This window comes from Podarcis gaigeae, assembly GCF_964106915.1.
Source record: "Podarcis gaigeae genome assembly, chromosome: 1".
In the NCBI taxonomy this organism is placed as follows: Eukaryota; Metazoa; Chordata; class Lepidosauria; order Squamata; family Lacertidae; genus Podarcis; species Podarcis gaigeae.
Window position 1 is genome coordinate 83,358,257 of NC_139678.1, and position 14,008 is coordinate 83,372,264.

A 14,008-nucleotide genomic window follows, 5' to 3' on the forward strand; every position below is an offset into this window, starting at 1 on the left:
GAAACAAAAACAAAAAGCACTTGGACACAGACCAAGAAAGCTTGGACCTGTGCCTAGAAAGCATGGGGCAAAAGGTCAGCCCTAAATCTCACTATTTTCCATACTGAAAGAAGAGGAAGCAGTGAAGAGGTTAGTAGGATGGATTCTATAAAGTTCTCAGACATGTAATGTTTCCACATTAATTTGATGGGGGCTGTTTTACAACCCCTTGCATGCATCTGCAGCAGAAAAGGCAAGCTTTTAAAATTGTGTGCCTGCTTTTTTAATTGATCCTGAGATATCCTTGAGTGTTAAGGCGGTATAGTGTAGTGGTTAAGTAAAGTACAGTATGGAGAGCCAGTGTGGTGTAGTGGTTAAGAGCGGTGGACTCGTAATCTGGGGAATCGGGTTCACGTCCCCGCCCCTCCACATGCAGCTGCTGGGTGACCTTGGGCTAGTCACACTTCTTTGAAGTCTCTCAGCCTCACTCACCTCACAGAGTGTTTGTTGTGGGGGAGGAAGGGAAAGGAGAATGTTAGCCGCTTTGAGACTCCTTGGGGTAGTGATAAAGCAGGATATCAAACCCAAACTCTTCTTCTTCTTCTCTTAAGCTGCTATTGGGACAAAAATGGGATGGGAGGATTTTACTCATGTAACTTTAGGATAGGGAGAACTCTGTTATTGTTACATTAATTTCAAATTGAAGCCTTTTTGTGTTTTGTTTTCTGGAACCTGTCCTGAAGCTTTATTGAATAGCATAATGAAAATCGGTATCAGTAAATGCCACTTGGGGGAGTTAAATAATAGGGAGGGTGGGGCAGGGTAACTTCAGTGATAACTGTGCCATTTAAAGAACACTGTCTTGTTCATCAGTTTGACGGGGGCTAATTACCCTTCAGCATTCTTTCCTCCCTTTTCTTATACTCACAACCAGGGTGATTTAAAAGAAAAAGATTCTTATCCCACCCTAAGTCTAAACTGAATTGGTGATTCAAAATATAGAACCAGAAGGTGGTGATTATTGTGCATTAGTCAGCACTGAATGTTTTGTGGTGGAGCATTGAGGCGAGGCTTCCTTCTTTATTTGAGTTTCCAGAAATAAAACAATATCATCCCAGAACTCTTCTTTACTTGATCCCCATCCCAGTACACACACACCCTCCCCACGTAAAATGTTCTTAGAAACCTTATCACTGCCAAGCAGTGGGAAAATGTTTTTAAAAGGAGAAAAAGAGCCTGTAAGCCCTTGGGCAATGCCATAAAAGAAAAGAAAAAAACTAGGAATGAGCAGATCAGGATTAGAAAGGTCTGTAGACATGCAATCTTATCTGCATGTCTATGTTCCCATCCAGTCCATCAAATGTAGACCATGGAGTTTTGTCCAAAATTCTGAAACCAACCAAAATCCTCCCCCATCCTTACCTGTCACCCTGAAAATATTCTTCTACTCCACCTCCCATCAGCTACAGCCAGCATGACTTATGCTCAAGGATTATGAGAGATGTAGTCCAAAAGCATCTCGTAGCCTCCATTCCTGCTCTCCATCTCTGCTTTATGTGATGCTAGTTCTCATGTGTAAAAAAAAAAAAACTCTTCCACGAGGCTTCTCACTACTAGCAAAATGGCCAAAACATACAGGCATGCATTACATACACCACCTTTCCATAGTTAAAACCATGCTCAATGTGGCTTACAGCATTGGGGGGGGGGAGGGGAATCATGATTACAAACATAACAAAGTAGGCTTGAACAGTAAATAAAATGTTTAAAAGTGCACAACTAAAATATGCAATTTCCACATAAATCATTAGAATATCTAAAATAAAAATACAAAAATTAACATGAATAACAGCAACAACCCCCCCAACCCCCACTAAACAATATCCCAGTCCAAGAGTCTCCTCAGCAGCCTCATCTTTTGTAACTGGGGTCAAACAAAACAAGGAGGCCAAGTATTTACTGCTTAGATACACATCCCTGGAACACAGTCAGAGCACTGACACAGCAACAAATTAGCATAACATGTAAATATTAGATAGGTTGGTATTATTCAGCTTTATTTACTTGCTTTCTTCAATTACCATCTTTGCTCTCCAGGTTCTTGATGCTGAAAAGATGGACAAGCAGAATAATCACAGCAGGGTGACAGAATTCATCTTGCTGGGATTCACTGATGACCCAAAGCTGCAGATGGCCCTCTTCTTGCTATTTCTAGCCATCTATGTTATCACTGTGGCTGGAAGCCTCAGCCTGATTGTGCTGATCAGGACTTACTCCCACCTGCACACTCCCATGTACTTCTTCCTCTGCCACTTATCATTCACAGACCTCTGCTATACCTCTGCTATAGCCCCCAAGATGCTGGTGAGCTACTTGGTGGGTGATAAAACCATCTCTTATGCTGGCTGTGCTGCTCAGCTGTGCTCATTTGCTGCCTTTGTGAGTACCGAGTGTTTCCTTTTGGCTGTGATGGCATTTGACCGCTACATGGCTATTTGTAACCCACTTCTGTACTCTGCTGTCATGTCCCAAAGAGTGTGCAGCTGCCTGGTTGTAGGATCGTACGTCGCTGGTTTTGCCAACTCAGCGCTGCAGACAATATGTATATTCAGATTATCCTACTGTGGACACAACATCATCAAACATTTCTTCTGCGATATCCCTAAACTTCTGAAGCTTTCCTGCTCTGAAACCTTCCTTTCAGAGTCACTGTCAGTCATTGCATCTGGAGCAGTTGCTATGACCTCTCTTTCAGCCATTATGATCTCCTACTTCTGCATTTTATCTGCCATCCTGAAAATACACTCTATCAAGGGCAGGCACAAGGCCTTCTCCACTTGTGCTTCTCACTTGACCTCAGTGGCTCTGCTTTATGGAACAGGGACCTTTATGTATATACATCCCAACCTGAAATCTGGACTAGATGGAAATATGGTGGTTTCGGTAGTCTACACATTAGTGATACCCATGCTCAACCCCCTAATCTATAGTTTGAGAAACAAAGAGGTGAAAGAGGCCATTAGAAAAGCCACAACAAAAACGAAAGAACATCCCCCTTCCAAAAGCATTGATTCAGGTAGGTAGCCGTGTTGGTCTGACACAGTCGAAATATATATAAAAATAAAAAATTGTTCAGTAGAACCTTAAAGACCAACTAAGTTTGTTCTTGGTATAAGCTTTCGTGTGCATGCACACTTCTTCAGATACATATCTATACATATATGTACATATATATATGTACATATATATATATACATATATATATATGTATTCTTCAGATACATATATATCTGAAGAAGTGTGCATGCACACGAAAGCTGATACCAAGAACAAACTTAGTTGGTCTCTAAGGTGCTACTGGACAATTTTTTATTTTTATATATATTCAAACATTAATAGTAACAATCTGATCCAATATAAAAAGTCGCAGTAACTTTAAAATAAACCATTTTCAATAATCCAGTAGAATTACAGTTCTTCCCTCAACTACATAGTTGTGTTACATGAACAAAGAATGTTAGACCCCTTTACTTAGTCTGACCCCGTCTAGGATGCTAGTATCTTTATGCATATCTTCTCAATAATGACAGCCTTATCCTTAAACTGAGTTACAATGAATCAGTTATGACCACCTTCTACAATGTGATAATCACTTCAAGGAAGTCAGAGCATTTCTGTGTCACAGTGTTATTTCATTGTGATTCCTTCCATCGACATTGTTGCTCAAGATCCTATCCATTCTCTTTCACTAGCTACTGAACGTTTCTCAATATGTCACATTCTTTTTTCAGACACAACACCCAACTTTCCCTTGTTTTCAGAGGGAACTGTGGGTCACGGGGCCTCGGCACGCAATTCCACAAGACCTCACCAGAATGGCGGGATGGGCGAATTGTCCACATGGGTGCTGCCTCATGGGATTCTGCTGCCCAAGGTGGCTGCTTCAGCCCACCTTATGGGTGGACCAGCCCTAGCCATTGGTCATACTGGGTGGGAACTGGATGATGGGAACTGGAGTGCAAAAACAGTTCTCCATCCCTGCCATAAATGAAACAGATGTCAAGGTTCTGAGACATACATTCATGTGTAACATATCGTTTGATCCAAATATGAGGTAAGAGAATATAATAAACTGGAAACCCCAAGGGAGTAGAGAAAAATAAACTATGGTGCCCTGTGCATTCATTTTAATTGCTGTGTGCCTTTAATTGAGTTCAAGGCATAAAGTACTCAAGAGATTATCTAAAGCAGATATTATAAATATCCCATTCTACTAATTCTACCCTACCTGGTTTTCTCAATACTTGCATTACTTAGATCAGGTGGGTTTTGGGTAATAACTTTGTGACAGCCAGTGATTAGGAATTAAAGGTTCCTTCTGTTCTTCTCTGTCATCAACAGTAATTAACTCTATGTTTACTTCCATCTTTTGCAAATTATGAAAAATATTTCAGCAGAAGTACTATGTCTGTTTGGTGATCTGGATATATGAGGAGCTTTTGTATAGGGTAAATGTACACAGTTGGAGTAATTTAACAGTAGTATTAATACTGGGGTGATATATTATGTAGTTTTGCATTTCAAAGCTCTAGAACATAAGCTGGAGTAAGATCCATGGTATACAATGTATTTATCATGCGTGTGTTTCCAGGACCATGGGAAGGTGAGTTGGCCTTTTCTCTAGTCACTATTTTCCCATGGAAATCCTCTCCAATCTGCTAGTATTTACCCCAAAGATGCCATTTGACTCCCACTGATATTATCCACATTTTCCATGAGAAATAAAAAGTTTATTGCAGGTCCACTCACAGCACCCCTCACCCCCATGGACAAAGATATTGAGCAATGATACTTGGAACAAACTTGATACGACAACCTTCTGGGATTGGAAAGGCGGCCACACCTTTATTGAATACAGATATAGGTAGACTTTGGCTCAGGCATTGGATCAATCAACCTCTGGGTGGAAGGTTGAAGTTTGAAGGGGCTTTTACTATGTTCGCAGCTTATTTCTCACAGCAAATGAGAAAATTCATAGAGATGAAGTCAGTAAGACTCAGTATTCACAACAGTCAGTAAGGCTCAGTATTCACAACAGTTTGCAGCTTAAAGAAATTCAATTGGTCCAAATTGCATTGCAGTCTTTTGATATTAATAGCTTTATAATCAATTTATAAAGCACCATGCACACTCAAAACCCAGCTTTTTTAAAAAAAAGAAAAGAAAAAAGCAGGCTTCCAAAACACCTGAGCAAGAAAAAGATAAGCAAAAGAAAGGGGGTAAAAGAAAAGGGAGATAATGCAAGACCTATCAGCCCAAATTGTAAAGTATTGTTTAATGAGGGGAGGATAGTAAAAATAAAATGAAAGTAGGTGAAAATAAAATTAGAAATGGAAGCTGGTTTTGTTTCACTGTCACTAGATCAAATGTATTTTTCCAGAATTTGAATATGCACAACAGCTTGATTATTGATCTACATTTGTCATGATTATGACAATATTGAAAAAGTCCCACCATCACCTTCAGAGTAACAGTGCTATGTAGAACTCTTCTGCAGCTCTGCAGTAATAAGAAAGATAATGCAAAGCTCACACTGCTTCTAATGTTATCCTTCTAACTAAAGATTTTAAGAGTACTTTTCTCATTTAGAGTTGCTGAAAAGCAAGCACAGAGATCAACTCTTTGATCCATTGCACAGTGACAACAGAAATTAAGCTACGATGTCCATTTCACATCCTTTTCTATCCTGTATGTTTGAAATGTACTTTTGAATTTGGAAGCTGGCTAGCTCCAGTTGATCAAATATGCAATTTGTGCTGCAAATAAATCTTCAAGTCTAGCTATTTTCTTCCTTTCAAGTTTCCATTTTTGCCTCTCCCTGGCAGGTGAAAAGACCTAGAATAAATGACCGCAAAAAATCAAACCCAAGTGGCTGTGTTCATATTCTCAGGATTCACAGATCATCCAGAATTGCAAGCTATCCTCTTTATCACATTCCTGGTGATTTACACCATCACTCTGGGTGCAAATCTAGGGATGATCATCTTGATCAGGATGGATCAACAGCTACAAACCCCAATGTACTTCTTTCTCAGTCACTTGGCTTTCCTGGATGCCAGCTACTCTTCTGCAGTTACTCCAAAAGCCATATGGGACCTTTTAGCTGAAAGGAAAACCATTTCCTTTGCTGGGTGTGCAGCACAGTTTTACATGTTTGATGGTCTGGTGATGACTGAATTCTTCCTACTGTCTGTGATGGCATATGATCGCTATGTGGCCATCTGCAACCCATTGCTTTATTACGTAGTTATGTCTAAGAAGTTCTGCACTGCGGCAGTGGCCGGTGTATATATCTATGGCTTTGCAAGCTCAGTGGTTCAAACAGCCTTGACTTTTCAGCTGTCCTTCTGCAGATCAAATGTGATCAATCATTTCTACTGCAATGACCCACCTCTTCTTGCTTTGTCCTGCTCTGACACTCGACCGAAGGAAATCCAGCTTTTAGCTCTATCTGCTATCAACTTATGCAGTTCCCTCTCAGCAATCATTGTCTCCTATGTCTACATTCTGTCTGCCATCTTTGGGAAACACTCTGCAGGTAGGAGTCAAAGAGGCTTCTCCACATGCGCCTCACACATGACAGCTGTTATCATTTTCTACGGTACCCTCTTCTTCATGTATCTTCAACCCAGCTCGGCTCATTCTCTGAACTATGATAAAGTGGTGTCAGTTTTTTATGCTGTTGTTATCCCTATGCTGAACCCTCTGATCTACAGCTTGAGGAACAAAGAAGTGAAGGGGGCCTTGAAGAGAGTGATGGGAAGAAATTGTTTTTATTGTATGGTTTAAATAAAGTGCAGCCCTGGTCCTGTGTTTAAAAAATAGTAGTATTACAGTTGACCAACTCTACAATTTTATGATTCTGTGACCCTGAGATAAATGCTACACTGATTACCATTTCAGAGCTGTGTTTAGTGATAAAGACCTTACCATAGGGAGCCCATGGGGTGCCCCCCACATCCCATCAACCAATGCTCAGGGGTGATATAAACTACAACTTTGAGAGGGCACCATGTTGGCTTCCCTTGGAAGGGAATTGTCAAGGCTACGGGAAAGCTATTTCTCCCCCAGTTGCAGCAAGAGCAGGGAAAACAAGGTAAAGTCCTTTTTAATGAGTTTTATTCAATACTAATAGCGAGAGACAAAAGAATGCAACAAGTCTTAACAATGGCATTGCTCCAAACTGAGCTCCTCCTCCCTCCTTTCTAGCAACAGCACCTTCCCTTACAGTGGCCACTTGTGGCCAAATGTCTCTGATTCTGTTGTTCCTGCACTCTTAATGAATGAAGCATTCTGGGAAAAGGATAACCATCTGTACTGCCTCCACCACCCACAAGTGGTTATCCATCTATTAGATTTTCTGGTGAAAGGTAGCTGTCACCTTTGGAGAGGCAGGGTGGCCAGCCAACTGGTCATTCAAGCCCCTATAGGATGTACCTTGGATAGAGATGAGTGAATCTGCCAATTTAAATTTCTCATATTTCCTGTTGTCCACATTTCTACATCAGTTTGTATTTTTTAAAGTCCTCATGAAAATTCTGCAGCATTCTAGTTTGAATTTCCCCATATCTGATGTACACATACTTGAAAATCAATTTTCTCTCATGGATTTTTGTATGATGTTTTCAGTAATGATGCATTTGTAGGCATACTTTCCCATAATCTGTGCATTTTTGTAAACATCACTTAACTACATTGCAAAATTCAGAGAAGTGCAAATTTCGAGACATCGGTGTGTTTCATTGTTTCAGAAAGTGCTAATTAGATGGGTTCACCTTTAAATGCAAACTGAATTGTATTTCTCCCCCACCACTAGTCATGGAGATGATTTCTTCCCTCTATTTACTAGCCATGGGTGTTCCATAAGAGGCTCCACATACTGTGCTGACCTGCTCAAATTTCCTGCTGGACAAGAGGGCTTCAGGTGCCAAACTACTTAAGTCAGTAAAGTCTATCACATCCTTTTCTACTCGTATTAAACCTGCATTCACTGATGCTTCAGAGTACACAATGACTATCTGTTCTAAAAGTGTTTTAAGTTGGAGTCAAAACTCTTTGTATATGGGTCTTGTGTGAAATGGGGTTTACTAGCCCTCCTTTCCCATTCCTCCCTTCCTAAGCAAAAACAGCATTGCACCAGGGCCCATGCCTATTTGAGGGCTAATACTCTAAGCTTTATTTTTTTTATTTAAAAAATAGCAAATCCCCACCTTTAAATGTTTTTAGTCAATGAGTGAAGACAAAACTATGATTGATGAATGGTTGGTGAGTTCTGTCCTGGGTCCATTGTTGTTTAACATATTTATAATGACTTGGATGAAAGAATGGAGGGGATGATCATCAGATTTGCAGATGACACAAAATTGGGAGGGATAGCTAATGCAGCAGAAGACAAAATCAGAATTCAAGGTTACCTCAACATATTGGAGAAGTGGGGCAAAACTAACTAACAAAACTAACAAGGTTGTGCACTTAGGCAGGAATAATCAGCTGCCGAAATATAAAATGGGAGGTGGGGGGGGGGGTACCTGGCTTGCCAGTAGTGCATGTGAAAAGGATCTAGGGATCTTAGTAGACCACAAGTTTAACATGAATCTACAGTGTGATGCAGTGGCAAAAAAAAGATAATGCTATTCTAGGCTGCCTCAACAGAAGTACCTTCTCGCTGTTCTGGCTTCTGGGATAGCCACGCGAAGCCTCTTCAGGGCAACGGGATGAATGCTCCCCCTGCCCTTAAGAGGCTTCTGGGATTCAGATTTTTTTTTTCTTGTTTTCCTCCTCCAAAAACTAGGTGCGTCTTATGGTCTTGTGCGTCTTATAGAGCGAAAAATACATTCTAGTGTAATAGACGTAATAGTCCCCCTCTGCTCTGCCTTGGTCAAACCACACCTGGGATACTGCGTCCTGTTCTGGGCAGCACAATTTAAGAAGGATATTGACAAACTGGAACGTGTGTAAAGGAGGGAGACCACAATGATCAAGGGTCTGCAAACCAAGCATTTGGAGGAACAGTTGAGGGAATTGGGTATGTTTAGCCTTGTAAAGAGGAGGCTGAGAGGAGATATGATAGCCATCTTCAAATATTTAAAGGGCTGTCACATGGTAGACGGAGCAAGCTCATTTTATCTTAACAAGGGTACTCTCTCCTCTCTCTCTCTCTCTCTCTCTCTCTCTCTCTCTCTCTCTCTCTCTTTCTCTCTCCCCCCCCCCCAACCCTCAGAGAAGAAGTGGGGGTCTGGTAGGGAACATGGTTTCAATTTATTAGTCCCCCCCTCCAGAAAAAAAGAATAAACAACAAAAATGCTGGACAATTCTCTGAGAAAGCAAAATACACACACACACACTGAGGCAAGCAAGGGGAGAACAACAGAACAACAATAAATTATCCAAATTAGTACCTAAAAGGTTAAAAGGGAAACACGTTAGCCGCTTTGAGACTCCTTTGTGGTAGTGATAAAATGGGATATCAAATCTTCTTCTTCTTCTTCTTCTTCTTCTTCTTCTTCTTCTTCTTCTTCTTCTTCTTCTTCTTTTAAAAATGAGTACAGTAATCCCATAATTTATGTGCATTTAACTTGTGCACATTCAGTTTTATGTGTGTGGCAATTTTTAAAAACAAAAAGGGGAAGGAAGGCAGATGGGGTTCCAAGAAAAAATGCCTTTGGCAATCCCACCTGCCATTGAACACAATGGAGTTTGACTATACACAATTTTGGCTTTAGGCAATGTCCCTGGAGCGTAACCCCTGTGTAAATTGTGGACTTAAACAGTATGTTTCTGAGCACAATTCAAAGTTTTGGTGTTGACCTTTAAAGCCCTAAATGGCCGCGGCCCAGTATACCCAAAGGAGTGTCTCCACCTCCATCGTTTTGCCCAGGCACTGAGGTCCAGCGCCGAGGGCCTTCTGGCGGTTCCCTCATCGCGAGAAGCAAAACTACAGGGAACCAGGCAGAGGGCCTTCTCGGTAGTGGCGCCCACCCTGTGGAATGCCCTCCAATCAGATGTCAAAGAGATAAACAACTACCTGACATTCAGAAGACATGTGAAGGTAGCCCTGTTCAGGGAAGTTTTTAATGTGTGATATTTTAATGTGTTTTTAATCTTTGTTGGAAGCTGCCCAGAGTGGCTGGGGAAACCCAGCCAGATGGGTGGGGTACAAATAAATTATTATTATTATTATTATTATTATTATTATTATTATTATTATTACTGTGCATGACAGGTGGTGCCATTTAAAACAGCAAGAGACCATTGCTGCATTCCCTATGGCTGCGGGGGGGTGAGTTTTCACATTTTACTTCTAGAATAACAAAACAAGCAGAACTGGCCTATTTCCAATGGAGTGGAATTACACAGTTGAGACAAAGTGCGTGAAGAGGCCTGGGCAGGCTCTGTATTTATCCCCCTAGTGCAGTTTGCCCCTCCCCCAGGGAGGTCCTGCACAGCAGCCCGCCTGTGATTGGCCAATTTTCAGGCTGGCTATGATCTGACTAAGTCCTGCACCCAGCACTGCCACAGGATTTTGCAAGGGAGATGGTGCCAGGCCGCAACAACCTGCCCAATAGGGAGCAAGAGGACTTGTCAAGTGTCAGGCCTGCTTAAAGCCTTATAGCCACTTAAAGTAAAAGAAAGAGAGGTTAACTACTTTTGCTTTGTCCCTGCTTACTGCTACAGCCGTGGAGGGAATGTAGACCACCATACAAAAGTGATTTTCTCACTTTGTGCAGGACAAATGAAAAGGAAAGAGGGAGGAGACCATGTGGCCTTCTCCCTTAAAAACAGACCTGTGTGCAGTGTTGGGGATTGGGGCCAAGTCTGAGAGATATTTCTGAATGGGCTAAACAACACATTTTGATAGTACTGAGGAACAGGAAAAAATGAACCAAGCCCATTCACGGAAATCTTTTCAAGCCAAGTGCTTTGACCAGAGCCCTTTTAACTTGCTTATTTCTCAGGCTGTAGATCAAAGGGTTTAGCAGGGGAGTAACAACCACATACAACATAGAAACAATTCTGTCCTGTTTGGGGGAATAGCTGGAGGTGGGGCGTACATAGGTGCCCATGGTCGCCCCATAGAACAGGAAAACTACAGTCAGGTGGGAACCACAGGTAGAAAAGGCTTTGCTCCTTCCCTCAGCAGACTGCATGCGCAAGACAGTAGAAATGATATAGACATAAGAGATCAGAGTGACCAGGAAAGCACCAGCTCCTAAAATACCAGGCACAACAAGAAGGACCAGTTCAAAGATGTAGGTAGAGGAGCAAGAAATTGCAACCAGTGGAGGGATATCACAGTAATACTGGTTAACTTTGCTGGGCACACAGAAAGTTAATGTGAAGGTCAGCGAGGTAAGAACCGAGGCATGGATAAAGCTAGCTAGCCAGGACCCAGCAGCCAGCTGCATACACAGCCGTGTACTCATTATGTTTGTGTAGTGCAAGGGACTGCAGATAGCCACATAGCGGTCATATGCCATCACTGCTAGCAAGAAAACTTCAGTGCCCACAAAATCAATCAGAAGGAAGAGTTGTAATACACAGCCAGCAAATGATATTGTCTTGTCCTCTGACATGAAGACCTGGAGCATCTTGGGCACAGTGACAGTTGGGGAAAGAATATCCAGGAAAGATAAATTGCTAAGGAAGAAGTACATGGGGGTCTGGAGCTGGACTTCTGTTGCTATTGCCAACATAATTGCCCCATTCCCTGCCAGAGTGATCAAGTAGATCAGCAGAAACGCCAGAAAGAGGGAAATCCGCACTTCTGGAACATCAGAAAGCTCGATCAGGTAGAATTCTTTTGTTTCTGTGATGTTGTCTTTCTCCATCTTCCTGCCAATCAAATTAATCAATTAGAATATCTAAAATACACACAGAGAGAAAGTTGATTTGTTAAAGGTGTTGGAAGAGAAAGAGCAGGGATCATTCAATTTGTAACCCAAGGGTTAATTCCATCATTAGTAAGACAGCCAACCAAGAGGAGAGATGAAGGTGTTTTCTTGCAATGAATCAGAATGCTATGATCGTTACTGAGTTCTGATTTGCTGTGTTGTTCGGAATGAGTTTTCCCCCTGTGTAGTTGTATGTCTCCTTGGCATGTACTAGGCCTGAATGAAGAAACCTTTGCTTATTTCTCCTCATATTATATACTGCTCTTGTTCAGTTTACTAAGTGAAGTATTCTCAGTTTCTCTTCTTTCCAGATACTACTTCTATTACTCAAGTGACTCTGCTAACAATAAGTAGGTCTATATCTTCCTATATCCAAAAAAATAACACTGTTGTCATGCTGTGGTTCACATGGTGGCCACACCAACTCCTTCATGATGACACAATGACAGGCAGGTGAGTGAGTGAGTGAGTGAGTGAGTGAGTGAGCAGTAAGATGGTCCAAGTGAGCTTCTTAAATAAGGATGAGAGGCACTGTCTGTAAAATGTGACTGCAGCAAGGTTCAATGGAGAGGGGAGGCTTCAACAGTTTGGCAAATAGCTCTGAAGCAGCTACCTCCTCTGTTAAACCTTGATGCTTTAAAGGTGGGAAACCACACTCTCTAAAGCACCTCCAACCAGCCCTCCTTAAAAAGGGGTTAGGCCAGGTGTGGAGGTAGGAGTTTGCAAAGGGGTTAGTAGGTAAACGGGCTTGGTGAGCAGGAGTGTATAACAGATAGACCATTTGACTTTTAATCACATAGAACTTGTACCATACCTATTACCCTGCCACAAACACAGCTACCAAGCAGGCCAAGAGGAACTGGCAGCTGAGTGGAAGAGAGTTGCTAAAATATCAATACAGATTCCATTGAACATTGTTTGAAACAAGGTCATATTTACTTTTCACTGTGAAATGATTTGCCATCTTGGCTGTCTCTTAGTGCAGACCCAGTTCATCATCCCTGAGCTTCCACACCCACCACCCACCATGAACCACCACTGGCAGTGTTGATATTCCTTTTTACTCTCCTTTCAGAGGGATATTTTTTAAAAAAAGAAATTTCCCTCTCATTTATTCCATTTGGGAAAAAGTACAAACACTAACTTCAAGGGAGGTGTTGGTTGCAGAGCATTGGATGCAGGGGATCTGAAACCACCCCTTACCCACCCCCAGTAAAACCCCAGAAGGCCCTATTTGTTTCCTCACCACTTTCAGAGCACAACAGCAATAGCAAGAGATCTTGCCACTGTTTCTGCAGACCCTCCAAGTGTCCCTATTTTCCAGAGACATTTCTAGATTTACAGAAGCCATCCCAGTTTCTGATTGGATTCCAGAATGTCCCGCTTTTCCTTAGGATGTCCCTGTCTTCATCAGAGAAATGTTGGAGGGTATGGAGCTATGCAACCCCCGAGCCAAGGAGATAAATAGCTATACAGCCTTTAGAAGACATTGGAATACAGTCCTGTATAGGGAAGTTTCTTAATGTTTAATGTTTTATTGTGTTTTTATATATGTTGGAAGCTATCCAGTCAGATGGGCAGGACATTATTATTATTATTATTATTATTACCCCTGTTTTCATCAGAGAAATGTTGGAGGGTATGCTTCTGAAGGGAGACCTCCCTCATCCCTATCCACTGAAATATCTCTCTTTCTCTGATCATGCAGAGGAAGATCTGCACAATCCTATGGCATAGGAATGCAGACTTGATGAAAATACTTTAATAATATAAACTATCATATACTATGTAATGTAAATTATTCTGTTCAAAATTTTAGAGACCACTGGAATGATGGATAATATATTAGTACCAAAGCCTGAAAGATATTCCTATATTGCAGGCGTTTGAACAAGATGACTATTGGGGTCCTTTTCAACTCTACAATTGTATGATTCTATGTTATATATATATTGCACCACATCTTGCTTTTAGCATTTAACAGCTATATTTATTAACTTTATCAAATATACTAGTTTGACCTGCAACACAATGTTGCAATGTCCAGCCATAGCATTCTATTCACTCCATTCTATCTC

At 41.4% G+C, this 14,008-nt stretch overlaps 3 protein-coding genes across 3 annotated transcripts; 2 read left to right on the forward strand and 1 right to left on the reverse strand.

Moving 5' to 3' along the window:
• Nucleotides 1-2,094: 2,094 nt before the first annotated feature.
• On the forward strand, nucleotides 2,095-3,063 carry LOC310851626 (olfactory receptor 5G9-like; the record flags this gene model as incomplete). Its single annotated transcript, XM_083754217.1, has 1 exon — nucleotides 2,095-3,063. The coding sequence occupies one exon, from the start codon at nucleotides 2,095-2,097 to the stop codon at nucleotides 3,061-3,063; it is 969 nt and encodes a 322-aa protein (XP_083610343.1).
• Nucleotides 3,064-5,883: 2,820 nt separating this feature from the next.
• LOC310826551 (olfactory receptor 5AP2-like) lies at nucleotides 5,884-6,828 on the forward strand (the record flags this gene model as incomplete). The annotated part of the gene is made up of 1 exon (XM_083701637.1): nucleotides 5,884-6,828. One exon carries the CDS (start codon nucleotides 5,884-5,886, stop codon nucleotides 6,826-6,828), a length of 945 nt encoding a protein of 314 aa, XP_083557763.1.
• A 3,932-nt stretch (nucleotides 6,829-10,760) lies between these two features.
• Nucleotides 10,761-11,867, reverse strand: LOC310826694 (olfactory receptor 5V1-like; the record flags this gene model as incomplete). The annotated part of the gene is made up of 1 exon (XM_083701848.1): nucleotides 10,761-11,867. One exon carries the CDS (start codon nucleotides 11,865-11,867, stop codon nucleotides 10,932-10,934), a length of 936 nt encoding a protein of 311 aa, XP_083557974.1. The 3' UTR covers nucleotides 10,761-10,931.
• Between the last annotated feature and the right edge of the window lie 2,141 nt (nucleotides 11,868-14,008).